At 42.4% G+C, this 15,688-nt stretch overlaps 1 protein-coding gene across 1 annotated transcript; it reads right to left on the bottom strand.

Annotated features, from left to right (window-relative positions):
* Window positions 1-6,553: 6,553 nt before the first annotated feature.
* ciartb (circadian associated repressor of transcription b) lies at window positions 6,554-15,071 on the bottom strand. Its single transcript, XM_080876110.1, has 6 exons — window positions 14,919-15,071; window positions 12,380-12,842; window positions 11,958-12,033; window positions 11,367-11,445; window positions 9,595-9,724; window positions 6,554-8,216 (listed from the first exon to the last, which is right to left on the bottom strand). Exons 2-6 carry the CDS (start codon window positions 12,800-12,802, stop codon window positions 7,824-7,826), a joined length of 1,101 nt encoding a protein of 366 aa, XP_080732236.1. The 5' UTR covers window positions 12,803-12,842; window positions 14,919-15,071; the 3' UTR covers window positions 6,554-7,823.
* Between the last annotated feature and the right edge of the window lie 617 nt (window positions 15,072-15,688).

The raw sequence follows: 15,688 nt of genomic DNA, 5'->3' as shown, positions 1-15,688 counted from the left end.
TTGGTTATTTAGCCTCACAACAGTGGCGCTGTTTGGACTCAGCTGAGCTGAAAGAGATTGAAGGGATAATTTGGCCTGACCTACACAATTTGGGCCAGCTCAACACAAATACTGAGAAAGGTGTCATAATCAACAAGTGGGTCAGTCTGAAAACAGTGTGCCTTCTTGTCCTTCTCTATAGCAGCACAAAATATTTAGATTCACATTTAATTCGCTATGTCAGACAAAACTCCTGTAGTCTGTTTCCATGTTAGCACATCTCCTGTTATTGTTTAATGACAGCCTGTGAGTTACTGGCCTTTGATGAGACGAGAGAAAACATTTAGTGCACGTTTGGGTCACTCGTCTCTATTCGCCCTGATGACACAAGCTGGTGACTGTAAATATTCCTGCCATGTCTCACTGAAATAAGAGCTGAGTCTTTTGTAGACAGTGATATGACATGCTTTCCGGTCAGCCGTTACAGTGAGGTCTGCATCTCATGTAAGAGAGCCACGGCTGGTATGGTGGGATCAGTTCTGTGGGATCATGGAATTCCAGCCGACTCACGTTGGTATGATCCGGTTGATGATCCATTCACACAGACAAATAAGGTGGGCTGTCAGCTCAAAGTGTGTCCTTCAGGGTGTCTTTGGAACAGTGCTTGACTCAGAGATGTGTCAGTGTTAGCACATGATGAGCATAATAGGCCCTTTTCAGCTACCCAGCCATTCTGACATGGAAACACAGGTGTAATTATTTACATCATGACCCCGTTCCACTTAAATGGGTCAGGCCCCTGGTGCTACTGTGGCCCATTATTGGTATTCTTATTATTTTTAATGGAACATGAATGCTGCTGCTGGTGAGCTGTAGATAAATAATTTACCATTAAAAAACTGTGTCTGCGATGTTGAGGTCATTGCCTGCAGCAAAAAAGTGATATGCTGTGCTTTTCTTTTACTATGGTGCCATCTAGTGGGCATAACAAAAACTACAACCATATACCCTGAAATAAATAGTTACAAGAAATTATTTTAGGGGAAAAGTAAAAAGAAATCAATTAAACTAAAGAAAACCATGCATATACAGTATTGAGTAAAAGGTTTTGTTTTAATTATTTTTTTCATTCTCTTCTTTGTGCCTTTTATTTATTTGTTTCTTTGTTAAGCCACTTAACACTGACCTATTAATCATTTAAGCAAAGAAGCAACCAAACTCAAGGGATGACTTGTGTTTTCCGTATGTCTACACAAAAAGAGGACTTAGCAAAACTGTAAAATTGTATTTTAAATTGTAGCTCTATGCATTTTGTTACAAGCAGCCTGTCACAAAAACATTGCTTGATCCCATTTCTTGAGCTCATTCTACAAAAAATGCCAAAGATAACACAGTATTTTTTGCAAGGTGATTCCCAAAGAGAATTTAACTGAGAATGTGGCATATTTCATATGCTCATATGGCATAGTGTGTAGTCTGCTCTTAAAAAAATGTGACAACTGGACAAGTGTAAGGCAAAAGAAGAAGTGGCCTGCCACGGCTGATGAACAGTATCTAAAAGTTATGTCCTTAAGAAATAGGAAATGATTTAGCAAAGATCTGACACAGGATCTGAGCATCCGGCCCTTCAGTTGAAAGTACTGTCAGATTTTTATTCACCACACAACACTGCCTGGAAAGCATCTGATTGGCAACAGCCTGGTTTTTCACACGCTATCATTCGTGGATTGGCCTCCCCAGAACCAGGAACTCACCATTATCGAAACAGTGTGGGATCATCTCAACAGACAACTGAACAAAAAGCTGCCAACATCAAAAGAAACACTCTTTAAGAAGCCTGGAAAACTATTCCTGAAGACTACTTAAGATATTCATGCATCAGGAATTTTTTAAAAATGAGTTTATTTTGTAAATTAGACATCAAAAACGCACACAGGCATTTAAACAAGCTACATAAAAATCATATCAAGTGATAGGTTGGTGCCTAAAAAGCATTTACATATCAGATAAAACAAAAATACTACAGCTTTATTGAAACTAACATGTTTTCTTATTCTTTATATCTGCTCTATGATATATTACAGCTAGTTTTGTTATAGGAACGAAGCGATGCGCTGACTCATGTAAATTATGGTCTATCTTATTTTCCTTGATGCACCTGATGCTTTGTGGTCAGTGCGCATCAGAAGATCTGATGGCAGAGGCCGTGTAGCTGTGGAGACAGACCTGAGGGCATTAATCATGAATGCCAGCCTCTCACTTTATCTGTGTGATCATTAGGCCGTACTTTACTGATGATCACTCTCTGGAAATGAGCTCCTGGAGGCTGCTTTCATTATTCATACCTACAAGAGCACAGTCTGCCCCCTATTCTTGGAAATGAGACTTAATGGGTGGGTGAGTGTGTGGGTGGTTGTGCTCTTGATATGTCACTGGGTGGCATATCAGTGATCTCATCTCTCTCACTGCTTCATCTTTAGCGATGTGCATCACAGGTACATTTGCAATTAGACCACAGGGAGGTGACAAGTGTTGCTCATTGCGATACCGAGAATGACAAGTCTTCCCCTTTAAGGAAATTTGATTGGCTGACCTTTTCATCAAAGTTAGTATGCTTTGCACCTGGACAAACAACTGTGGCTCACACAAATATCTATCATCATGTTGCTTTTTTTGTTTTTGCCAAAGGCATGTTATTATGTTCTTAATACAAATTACACGTTCCACCTTTCTACATATCCACAATGATTATCCTAACCCACTTTAACAAGTCGATTCAAGCCTCCCGTGAAGTTAAAATAGACGTCTGATTGTGTGAAGTGGTTGTTGAAAGTGTTGTGAACCTTTATATATGAAAGTATTCCCAAAGGCACGCTGCTATAAGGAACACTTTGCCTCCTGTCACGTGTAGATGTCTGGAAACAGATCAGAATATGAAACTAAAGGACTTCCCAGATTATACTTCACATATTTCAAGTAAGTCTATACAGGAATCAGTTCTTCTCCTCAGCTACAAGACTAAGTGCAGACAATTAGCTGGCAATATGTGGATGATGGTGGTGGTGTCAGGGCGCGATGATGTTTTGCTCACATAATTAGTCTCTGAGGCCTTGTGTTGAAAAAACAACAGACTTGTCACCATAGCTATCATTCCTGCATCAAATGTTTAAGTATCACATTTATGAGCCCAATCATTTCTGCTGCCAGCATGCACTGAAAGTGTTCATAGAAGAGCGTCCTTGATAACTACAGTTTTTGTGATGAAGCTTTCACATTATGTTTAGTCTTTTAAACGTTTTGTTTTCTGAAGATGTATTTCAGCATTTTGCTGCTGATGTTTGAAATATTAAACAAAAAAGGTGCTGCTGGTAAAACCCACGCGGAATGGCGGTGGTGCTGCTCGAACATTGGGTTTTTTTTTTCTGAAAGGGCTAAGGATAACCTTCTGGAGACAGGAAAATCAATAGCGCTGTACTGAATTGCAGAGACCCCTGGTGTCTGCATCGATGTACTTGGTGGTCATTTGGCTCTGGAGACCAGAATGTTCCCAGTGCAATATCAGTAAAAAAAAAGCAAAAACAGCATCTGACTTCATACTATACCGTATCACTTAACTGTGAAATCAAACGTAACAACAAACCATACACCAAATTCAATTTCAGGTTGCGTAGTGGAAGATGAGACAAGAAGTTCATATTAAACTGCACATGGAGGGTTGATAAGCAAACCGAGGACTGCGGAGGAGCAGCCATGGATTGTCGCAGCTCTTTCACCATTTGTATAACCTGCTCTTCTAATAATTGGACGGGGGATATTTTGGGTTCACGGGTCTCTTAATTAAAAGCGCTCAGCCCTCTGACAGATGAGACCATTATTTCTGTGGAGTGTGAATGAATCAGCCGCAATTCATAATAACATAATGAGTCAATTTGTTGCTTTGCACAGCCCAAATCAAAATCTGTGACAGTCACACGCAGTCACACGCTGCTCACCCGCCGGTGCAAGAATGTGCAAATTTTTTAGAGAATCAGTCATTTATTTATTTATAGATTTTGCACTTATATGATCACGTGAGCGACAAACGTGTACGGCTGTATTTCTCTGTTTAGGTCTGACATGCTGCTAGGTCACAATATGCTGATGGCAGTTCAGAACATGTAATTATGTAATATCTGTGATAATGGTGTGATTGGGTCTTTTAACACTACAGTCTAAAAGAGCAGAGCTACGGTGAGCATCAGCACAAAAGGAATGATTACATTACAGAAGGTTTGAATGCTTAACAATTTCATGAAGCTTTTTAAACGAATGCCACCATCAGCAAATATCTGCCCTTTATTCACTGCCTGTACTGCAGCAGTTGGCCTTTCTTTTGATATCATGAATTGACTGGATTGTTAGTGATTTCACACTCACCACATCTGGCTCTTTCTGGATGGGAGGATTATAAATACAGTAGGTGTATAAATAACTACTGCTGGGGGAAGCTCTGCCACCTTAGCTGTGATTCAGTCTCACCCCCTTCGTCATTTTAAACCCAGCTGGAGCTCAAATCAGGGCCTTTTTACAATAAAAGAGCAGCTAGAGAAAATGAAGCCCTATTTATTATTCCTTGTGGCTTTTTGTGACTGGAACCACAGACCCCTTGTCCACCCTCTTTCTTCTCTCCCACTCGCCTTTGAATGCTTCTGATAAAAGGCTCCAATGTCTGCTGCTGCAGTAATGATTAGGTCTTTGTAGTTCTGCCCATACATACAAAAAAACCCTCAGACATCAATCAGTTTTGTGCAGCATAACCTCTGTGGACCTTTAAAAAGGAAAGCAATGAGATTTCTTGTCCATGGTAGAATTGGTCTATAATGTTATCTGGTGACTCTGGTACCGCTTTGTTGAACATAATTGAAAAATTAAGGATCTAATTTACCATCACTTTGATGTATTCTGGTACTTGGTTATTTTTTGTGCACTTACAACTTACCTTTTCTTAAACTCTCTAGTAGAGTAGGCAGTTCTTGATCTTTCACAGTTATTAAAAATGATTTTAAATGAGAAATTCTAGTCTTACTTTTTGAGCATGTTCTCGTAGTACTTTTAAACTCACCCATCTCAGTCTGCAGAATCCTGCACCTACTTACTTTTATATTCATAGCACTTTGCTTTCCATGCACTTTCCCAGCACATTACATCACATCACAAGTTCATTATTGGCAGGGTGTTTATATTGAGAGTTCTGTCTTTTGTTGATGCAGCTCTTCCTATCATTCATAACAACAACTTTCTGGGCGATCTGTGCCAGCTGTCGATGGACACGAACGCTGTCAGGTCATCTGTGCACGTGAGTCCAGACCATTAGCCTTTTCCTGAGAGATGAGATCTGGGGCAGCAACACTGAAACAAAGCAGTGCGGCTAATCGACCAAATCAAGCCTTTCAGCTCGGAAAAACAGACACGTGCTTCGCTGATGTGTAATTTAGTGAAGCACAAATGAAAATGGGGTAGATCGCTACCATTTTTTCTCTCCTTAACTTCCTGAACGGTTGTTTTCGAGGCTGTAGAACTCCCACATGCTTCTATTTTCAGACCTCGTGGCCATGACATGTTCTTACTGACAGAAACAAAATTCGACATGAGCTGAGTGAAAGTGAATCCACAGTCAGAGGTATCAGTGGTTTCACAAAATGTTCAGAAGCAAAAATTGGGCCTAACAAATAAAATTTAAAAAGCATCTTCTTTTTGTCAAACATGAGGCATTTGCTTGCTGGATTGCAAATATGTTCTAAATACATTTAGAAGTGGAGCTAAATGCTTATATCGTGGCCACACACGAGAGTATAAAAGACTTGCTTCTTGCCTTTTTCATGAACTAATCTGCAAATCAAATGTGAAATCTGGCACAGGCAGAGCCATTCTCCCTCTTTCTTGCAGGTTGTGAAAAACTGTGCGCTTGGAATTCCTCTTTGTCTACAGGCATGTAAAAACACAGCGTGGCAACACTTTCTGAGAAATGTGAAGTGATACTGAGCCCTGCAAGCAGTAATTTCACTTTGCCTGTACAGCACAACTGAGGCAAAGAAGATGAAACCCTACCCTGCAAACAATAAATCTTTTTATTCCCTCAGGAAGTAGGCTCGCTTTGAGTGACTCACCCTATAATTGGCCCAACTACGACATTAATCAGATAGCACTCTTTTCTTCTTTCTTTGGGGGGTCTTTGATGCATAATTGAGCGGGTTTAGCTCTTGGTTGAGAATTATTTTCAGGCCATTGTGTATATTCTTTTTGCTTATACGTCACCCTTTGAAAAAGCCTTTGGTGAAAACCAAGTGTGTCATATTGAATACCTGGATTTTTATCAGGTTTTGAGACCTCTACATCATCAGTGTGATTGTTTTTCCCTGAAGAGCCGGAATAAGTTGTAGTAGGCAACAAAAATCTGTAAATTAATACTCATATATAGTTTGATGTTTAAATTCTTCTAATAAAGATTTGTCAGAAGGTTCAATAAACACACTAGTGTTTCATGGTTTAGGCTTTACAGTGTTAAGAAATTTCACAACAGAAGAATCTGTAGCCATTTTTGCATCAAACAAATATAACCACATTTATTTTGAAAGTATAAAATTTCACACTGTAAAGGCCACTTTTCAGGGTAAATTGACAACCTTCCTGTAAGATTTACACAGACAAAAAAGCTTGTCCATCTCTCCGCTGGTCCAACATACTGTCCAGTTCTGTGGCAAAAAAAAAAAAGGAAAAAAAAGCTATTGTTCTGCTTCACCACAGAAAATAGTTGGCGAGATCTGAATAACTTACTCAAAACAGGAAAACGGCAGGAGAGTGAGAATTCCTGATTTGTACATCCCACAGAGGACAGAGGAGCAAGGTTTCCAAACGGTTCTCTCTCTTTCTCTTTATTAAACCAGCTTACAGGCACAGCTTGACGTTACAGGCACTGTTTGCCTTCTACTGGGAGACTCGAAAAAGAAATCTGCAGTTGACATTCTTTACACTGGCACCAGTCAGGCCACGAGAGCATCCCCACTGAGACAGCATCCTCCGTTTGTAGAAGAGGGGAGACTTTGCGCTGCAGACCTTGTCGTCAGAGGCCATTTGGTGGCTCACCGTAGCTCTGTCGAGGTGTCCTTACTTTGAGCATAGTGTTCACATTCTTACTCACTAACCGTGACGTGGTGCTCGCTGAGGTAGAACAGTTGTACCAAAAGAGTTATTTATAAAGAATACAAATGAGTAACAGTCACATCAATAAACTTAAGAGTGGAGTCATGGGAGGGGAGGGGAACAACATCACATTTCACCCACATTTTCAGCACAACAATATGTAGATCACTGACATATCTTCCTTCCTTTCAGCACAAACCTTTCCTTCAGTTCTTTCCCTTTCACTCGTAATGGCAGCTTCACAGATACTCAGACTGTATTTTTTTTTCTTTTTTACATCTACAAGCCAGTGCGAACAAATTCAGTTGTGAAAATACTTTCTCCGGTATCACGGCATGTGAAATTTATCCTTCCAACTCTCACACACGCTGTTGAAGAGTGCAAAAATAAAAAGAGAGAAGAGGGGGGGAAAAAGAAGAGATAAGTCAACAAAAAGGGAAATAAAGCAGATAGTTGTCGTGTTAGAGAGGGTACACCGCCGTACAGAAAAGTCACATTGTTCATCGACACCGCTTCCATATTAAAAGAGGAATCGGTAACATCCCTTTTGAAGGCTCTCATCTCTCCTGAAGGCTGGAATGAGCTAAGTGAGCTGATTGGCTCCCTGCAGGGTGGGCAAGGCGGGGCTCCTCTGCGCGCTGCTTACACCGAGCCCTCTGTGTGGACTAGGACCAGCTGCTGTCCGTCAAATGCCCTGTTCCCTTACGTGTGATGATGCTGTCCGTCGATTTTAGAAGCCTCTCTAGACAGGGCGCGTTGATTTTGCCCGGCGGCGGGCCTCTGGGCACCAAGTTTGTCTTAGTTTGGCTGTCTGTGCTGGAGGACACGGCGCTGTCCTGCGTTAGGTCTCTGTCACTGGGGGTCAGCAGGGGCCTGGGACCAGCCTGGGCCTGCTCTGCTGTGGGAGAGCAAATGGGTGACGTGTGGAGCCACTTCAGATTATTGGCAGAGTAAGCTCCAGGAGGAGTGAGATCTGTGACTCTCAGGGCTTTGGCGGTGGCTGGAGGATCGCTAGTAGTGATGGCGCTCGCTGCTGCAGATGTGGTAACTGGAGACAGCTGTTGAGTATGACAAAAAAGTTTTATTATTCAGCGATGATTCTAATTGATTACAAAGACCTAATTTTCATTTGCTGTCCATCTAGTTATTATAAGGACCCTGAAATATAAATAATATATTCATCGTGCAGAAATCTGAGTGAGGCCCAGATAATGGAAGGGCTGAAAGCAACACTAAAACGGTAAATGGTTTGATCTTTTATAGCGCTTTCCTACTCAAGCACTCAAAGCACTTTATACCACAAGCACTTTTCTCCTCTAAGTGCTTTCCATCGAACGTTCACACTCTGATCAAGCCACCAACCTTCCGATTAGCAGATGACCTGGTTTACCTCCTGAGCTACAGCCACCCCTAAACACACTGCAGGAGCCATAAAAATGGCCCGAGAGCAAATAAGCCCCAAAATCTGGGTGGGGCGCTGCAACAACCCGAACACACATGTACACAGTGTATTAGCGCCTCAAAATGATTTAATTTCCTCTGTTTAATATCTAACATTAGGGGTAAACACTGGCATTAATTTTGAGTTTTGTTTCTAAAATATTCTCTCTGAACCGTAATTTGGCCTCCACTAATTCTTGAGGATCTTGTTGTTTAGTTACTAGAAGCCCCAGCTTGTTGAAAAGCTACTTATTTTGTCTGCCATCTGGTGCCGGACACTAAGTGTCCAATGAGATGTTTTTATCCAGAAAGTAAATAACACGCTGAAGAGCGTGGCAGGAATAAGACCAAAATTATGAGCACGGTTCTGAGGGCGATAATTCTCTGTGTATTTGTTTAAACACACCATCTTTAGATAATCCGTGAGAATTCCCCCAGTTTTCTTTTCTCACACGTAGCACAGAGCAAGACATAGTCTGCGTTCAGCCACGCTCGCGCTACTAGAAATACTTGAATTGGGAACCTCCTCCGATTGAGCTGCACCACCTGCATAATTTACACACTGTAGCAATCAGACTTGGTAGTAGGGATCTGGTATGAGCAGTATCGATCATAGTGGGTGTAGTCAGTTATAAAGAATAAAAAAAACCTAATGTAGATCATAAAATCCTGTTCATGACAGGGTGTGTCGGGACTAATTCCTCACCAATTAAATGCAAAGGAATGTTCTAAAGTATCCTGACCTTTCTTATCCCCTTAGGGACACTCCTCCAAAATTACCTTTTCTCCTCTGTCATTGTTCTTAGTGAACCTGAGACTGCAGTAATACCTCAGTAAAAATAGCTTTTAATCCTCCTGTCCCTGTTCCAGACCTGTGATTAAATAATAATAGATATTTTAGTCGCTCTTTCACTGCGTCGTCACCATATGTTCTTGGCAGCGGGATTTATCTAGGCGAAGAGCTCTTACACAACAGCTTCTTTTTTTTAACTTTACCTTCAGTTTCTTGGTGGGAGCAGCTTCCTCTGTTTGGGTGACAGTGAGTGGGTGTTCTTGAAGCTTTACATTAGGGAACCAGCTCTTCAGCATTTCTTCCATTTTAAGAATGATATTAATGTACTTCTCCCTGGAAGCAGAGGTGAAAAAAAGAAAAGAAACAGAGAGTGAGAGAGAGCTATTTACTCAAGCTATCGCGTGCGAATCTGAGTAATCGAGCAAAAATCTTGGTAACCTCTTCTCTGAAATCTACCTCCCCATCAAGCTCGCACAGGAAATATGCGCTCTTGAAAAGCAAGCGAACACATTCGCTCGCTCAACAAAGCCTGCTCTCCGTGTGTGGGGAGGGGAACATTGTCTTAAGTACATTTCTCACATGCTTTGAGCTCACACGTGGACTGGCGTATAATACTCCCGCTCGCCTCTAAATATAAACGCCAAAGCCACAACGTTCTCCCACAGCGTCAGTGTAAAAATAAAACAGTTGACGCAGTTCACGTCGGAGGTGGGCGCAGTCAGAATCCCCCTTAACTGCTGCCCGTCAGAACCAGATGGCGAGCGGGGATTAGCCTGGGCCGTACGATCGGGACCTTCCTGCTATATTCAGTCCAACCCATGTTAAATTCATGTGAAAGATTATCTGCCACAGTGGCTGCTAAAAAAAAGTCACTTTGATCCTATCTACCATTGTGTTGCTCCAGGGGCTGCCAGCTGGCAACACAGAGCAGACACCAGGAGAGACACGAGGGAGGGGTTTAGTCCACCTTCCAGCCTCTGCCCTGGCTGTCTGCAGGGAGGCTGCCACACCCACTCTTTGTTTCCCTTATGGAGGCAGCAGCTGGTGGGTGAGGGCTCCAATTAGTCTGCGCTAGGCTCAGGAGCACTTTGTCTAATATACCTTGATGCAAAGCCTTGTGCTAACTGCACCCCAAAGATTCCTATTCAGTTTCACAGCTAAACTGTACACGATGCTGGGATTTCGTTTCAGTGTAATCAAATAGTATTGATACGATCGCTGAGTGCAATCGCTCTGTGAAATTATGCTCTAAAGTGATTACTCAAATCAAAAACTCAAAACTTTCCAGCTTCTCAAATGTGACAGTTTCCTGTTTCCAGATAATTGAAACATATATTACACGAGTTTCTGGAATTTTTTGATAGCAACGTTCATCAGATATGGAAGTTTTCTATTCAGCAGTTAAGAAAATGCGCAAATGAATGGACAGATATTCTTTTTTATATGTGTGGGGAAAAAACTGCACTAAAAATCAGATCATAAGGACTTGAGAATTGGTAGTTTTTTTCCATTTAACAATGTGAAATATCAAAACATTTTGACTGGGAAACAGGGACTATAAGAGTTTCTCCTTGAAAGGGGTGATAGCATATTCCATTATGCTGTCTGGCCGGTGGAGAGCTAATCACACAGACACAAGTGGGCCGCTCTCACAGTGAAGCCTGATACATTTTTAACAAGATGCCCAGCTTTAGTGAGAGGCAGCCATCTCTGCAGTAAATTTATCCTGAATGTGCGGGGGTAGCAGCAACCTGCTGTGAGCCATGTGTCAGAAACATAACGGAGACCACTTCGACCCACAGATAGCAAGCAGTATTGGGTAGCCCTTGTATATGTATGCTGGGGGATGCACTGTGGTTCTCACACGGGTTTGAAACCACAAGTGAAAAGAGCACACAGATTTTCTACGCTGACACATTTATGTCAAAGTACCGATTATCATTGTTTCATGTAGGGCAGAATGTGGGTCACCTACCCCATGTAGGGGTTCTGCAGAACACCCATGATCCTCTGAATCCGGTCCATGGCGACACTCTCCTGGAAACTGCTGAGTCCTGGCAAGAAGAAAGTTGTAGCATGAGCCACATGAACTGTGTTGACAGCAGGGCTGAGTCTGTTCAGCAGATGGGTAGTGTGAAATGTGTGTGTGAAGGAACAGACTCCCTGCTTCTGTGGCCAGGAAGTGCTGGGTCACACAAGGTTCGGGTTTGACTAAGATCCCAAACTAAGCAGTTTTTGCACCCGCCTGAACACGGTGCTCTCTTTCAGAGATCCTCATAATGCCTATCTGACTCAAGAACTGCATCACTTTACACACACATGCGCACATATACAAGGAATGCTTGTGGTTAGATGACAGTCCTACGACAATGCATGTTTCAGACGTCTCGCGCTCATATCTCAAGGACACCTATTCCACAAAGACTTGCGTAGTCTATGCGCTCTATTGTTTTTTTCTTTCTGAGACAAAAGAGACCGTGAAAAACAGACTCAACTAAGACATTTTGTGTTCAATCAGGTTAATATCTTGTGTGTGAAGCAGAAGACATATTAAATGCTGACTTACTTTCTTTGTATCTCCCTGAACGAAGGCCATTCAAGATTGATGACAATGGATGAATGTAGCATTGTAACTCCATGCACTGAAAATAATAACAGATTTATTAGTGTTAGTGGGTAATAAAACAACTTAAAAACCTTTTCTGATAAGCTCATAATAAATCAGCCTCCCCCCAGTTCATTTTGTTATATTAATTGACAACAACTTTCCATGACTAACTAGCTTTGTTTGACTTAAGACAGAAAAAGTCTAGTTCTTTAGAAACGGATAGCAAATAGGGGAAGGTCATTTTTACTGGAAATGTCATGCAGGAAGCACTCTGTAAAACCACTACGGGAATCAGTCTGGGTGACAGGGTACGCGCTAGTTTTGCTGACACTGTCAACCACTGTCTGTGGAAAGCACACATGAACCACAGAGGCGCTCACCTTGCTGCTAAAAATTCTCTCTTTCTCTGACATGTTGGCAATGAGCTGCCGTTCTTTGCATTCGTCCTCTGTAGAGCCGCGGGGTCTCTTCAGTGCCTGCTGAGTGTTGTTGCCATTCATTCTTTCTCCTTGCTGTGTTTTACACAGTCCAGTGGCGGTGTCTCTGTCCCATTTTTCCATGCAGCCGGGAGATCCCCGGCTGGAGACCTCCCTGACCCCGCTCCAGTTACCGTCGCCCTCCTTCAAGTCGCTGCTCCAGCGGCAGCTGCTGTCAGTCGGGCCCAGGTGCGAAGAGGCACAGGGGGATAAAGGAGCTTCTGTCTGGCTGTGCTTTCTGGTACAGTCAGGCTCCTGCTCGTTCTCATTATCCTCATTGTCGCTAGCCAGCCAGTCAATGGAGTTGTCCGAATCTGTAGCAGACATCCTCAGCTGCAGGGTCTAAATAGCACTGACCATCACCGACCTGACAAAGAGAAACTCACCGTTATTACATTGCAACAACACGAAACATATTAAAGGGAGCAGCGATAACAGATGCGGAGACGAGAAACAGTAAATTAAAAATTAACTACATCAAGGCCTTTAGCCAAAATAATCAAATGTAGTGTTCTCGAGCAAAAAGTCAAGAAAGAACAAAAAAACTCCAGCCAAGCAGAAATAACAATAAAGACAGAGGAGGGACAGCAGTGTACTCGGAGCAGATGGTGGCAGTGAGATAACAGTTGTTGGGACCACAATGACCTGTTTGTTTTGCAGATGCAACACCTGAGCCAGTAAACACAGGCCAGCCACCATCAAAAGCAAACAGCAAACGGTCCCGTGCCCCATCCAATACTCGGAGGGTGGTGGGTGGGAGGCTCACGTCATTTGTCCCTCCAAATTTTTTTCACTGCAACCCTCAAGCGTCTTCACATCACAAACACATTTCTAAATTTCACAATTGCTACCCTGACTATCCCCCCCACCACCCTCAGTCCGCTTCTGTCAGCTGGCCTGCCAGCTGCTACCACCACATTCATTCATACACTTCGTTCGCTTGCTTATTCAAAGGGGCAGAGGTCTGCCACCATGACGACTAGTAGTTCGACGAACCGCAGACCTCCCATCAACACAAGTGACACTTGTGGGGTGAAAAAAGAGATTTAAGAAAATGGGAAGCGTTCTTCAGCAATGAACGCCTTCTGAATAAAAAAGAAAATCCAACTAAAGGCTCTTCACGGAGGCTTAATTGCAGTATATTCCCTCTGTGTTTATTACAAGAGGGGAAGTGAGAACAGCATTTTCAGCACAGAGATCATTTTAGGATTTCCAGAGTTAAGGACTGCCATGTCTCTTGCTTCCTGTAAAATTTGAGGGTAGAGGGGTTAATTGCTCCCTGATTCTTTGTCGCCTTCTGATCTTATTGTTACAGAGGAGGGGTGGAGCGGACATTTACTGATATACTGAATAAAACGCAAAACATATACATCATCATTGCTCTAAATCAAAGCAATGATTTACAGGAGCACGTGAGTATTGAGCGCCATAGAAGAGATTCAGCAAAGTCCCAAAGAATCTTGAATCTAATTCCAAGCTACTGCAATGTCAGTCTGTTTTGTGTTGTGTAATACTGTATTACACAACACAAAACATGCACAGACACTGCAGTAGCAAAAAGAAAATCTAATTTCTCTCTATAATTGTATAAAAGTCGCCCTTCTTATTAATATACTAACTCTAAATGAATCCAATAGCACTGAGAAAATATATCAACATATATGTGCCATGACTAGCTCCACGCTACTACTAATTTCTTTCTGTGATAAAAACAGCATACACATGGCGAGCTTACTAAATATTCACTTGCCCTGGGCCTTTGCATGCTCATATAGGCCTACAGTTATATTCTAATAACACTTTAAATAGCAGTAGGAGGTACTGATAACAGCTAACACCGTGGATTTCTGAATCAAAGGAAAGGTGGTCCCATAAAGCAATTTAAAAATATATATATACCAGTTAGCTTCCGCGACCTCGACGTCTACATCTACCTGTGTAGGTGGGGCACCTGAATAGAGATGCCCAGCGCTTAACACGTACGCCGATATGCTTGAAATATAAGAGAATATTTCAGATATTCACACGTCGTTATCTCTCGCCAGAGAAAACGCGCATAGGAAGATAAGGTGGCAGGTCTGATCTGTCCGCCTAAATGCGGGTTTCACATCAGTTGGGTAACAGACACAATATACTTCCTCATCAGTCTCAGTAAATTTGGCAGCATGCTGAATTAGTAAAATATAAATATATATATTTAAACAATAAAGAAAGAAATGAAACAGGAATACCAGTCCCTGTCACGGGAAGGCTACCATATCGCAGCACTAAACACAACCGCAAACTCTTTGTTTTTCTGACCAGGTTGTCTGTGTGAAATGCCTCTGGATGATTTAAAATAATAATATTACTAGGATATCGCTTAGTCCCCTCAGAAACACAAAGTAAGTGATATTTATCGGGAGGCTCTGGGCATTAAAAGGAGATGAGCATGGGTGCCTACCTTCTCAGGATGGAGCGGCTGGTCGTTCTTCCTTTGTTTAGCGGTAAATCCAGTAGGACTGTAGGCAGAGAGCAGCTGATGTGCTGGACGTGCGGCGTGAGAGAGAGGAGGCAGAACATCCAGTGATCGGCCCGTGTTGCTTCTCCCAAGGCAACGTGTCTGGGAGGGCGGGACTAGCAGGAGCATGCGCTCCCATTTGCTCCTCGAGCGGCTCCGACTGTCCAATCGGCTCCTCCGTTCAGTGCAGTCGCGGAGCAATAGGCGAGGCCGGTTTACATATGCAAATGACATGGAAATGACACAAACACGTGGACACGCGGATCGGTTTCATTTCAGCAGCTGGGTGAAAAGTCAAGCCAGGGCTGGCTGTGGTCATTCTACAGGCATTCTTGGGCATTATATCATCTGGATGATGATGCTTGACTTGAGGCATGTCAGTAAGCTGAGCGGCACTGCTAAAGGCGCAGTCAGCAATTTCAGGAACAAGTGTGAGAGTTAATGAGTTTGCCCAAGGACACTTCGGTAGAGTGTAGCAGGCACTTATTTTTGCACATTTAAAATATGTTTGCTAATGGTGGTGGTGTGGTGAGTGGGGGGGGAGAAAGTAAAGGGCAACTGGTAAGATCGATTCACATGTATTTATTATAAGAAAAATTCTGTCCATGTAATATATATTATTAGGTCATTTCTGACATTTAAATCTGTAATATAAGGCTACTTTGTTATCGTTTAACGTTATAAAATGATAACACGCTTAATTTGAATGACCT

This window comes from Rhamphochromis sp. 'chilingali', assembly GCF_963969265.1.
Source record: "Rhamphochromis sp. 'chilingali' genome assembly, chromosome: 2".
Lineage (NCBI taxonomy): Eukaryota > Metazoa > Chordata > Actinopteri > Cichliformes > Cichlidae > Rhamphochromis > Rhamphochromis sp. 'chilingali'.
This window is presented reverse-complemented; position numbering and strand designations above follow the sequence as displayed.

Coding starts and splice junctions, on each gene's coding strand:
- ciartb (XM_080876110.1), bottom strand. CDS start 12,802: ATGTCTGCTACAGATTCGGACAACTCCATTGACTGGCTGGCTAGCGAC. Junction 11,446..11,957: donor TTCAGGGAGATACAAAGAAA/GTAAGTCAGCAT, acceptor TCTTCTTGCCAG/GACTCAGCAGTTTCCAGGAG. Junction 9,725..11,366: donor CTGCAGAACCCCTACATGGG/GTAGGTGACCCA, acceptor CTCTGCTTCCAG/GGAGAAGTACATTAATATCA.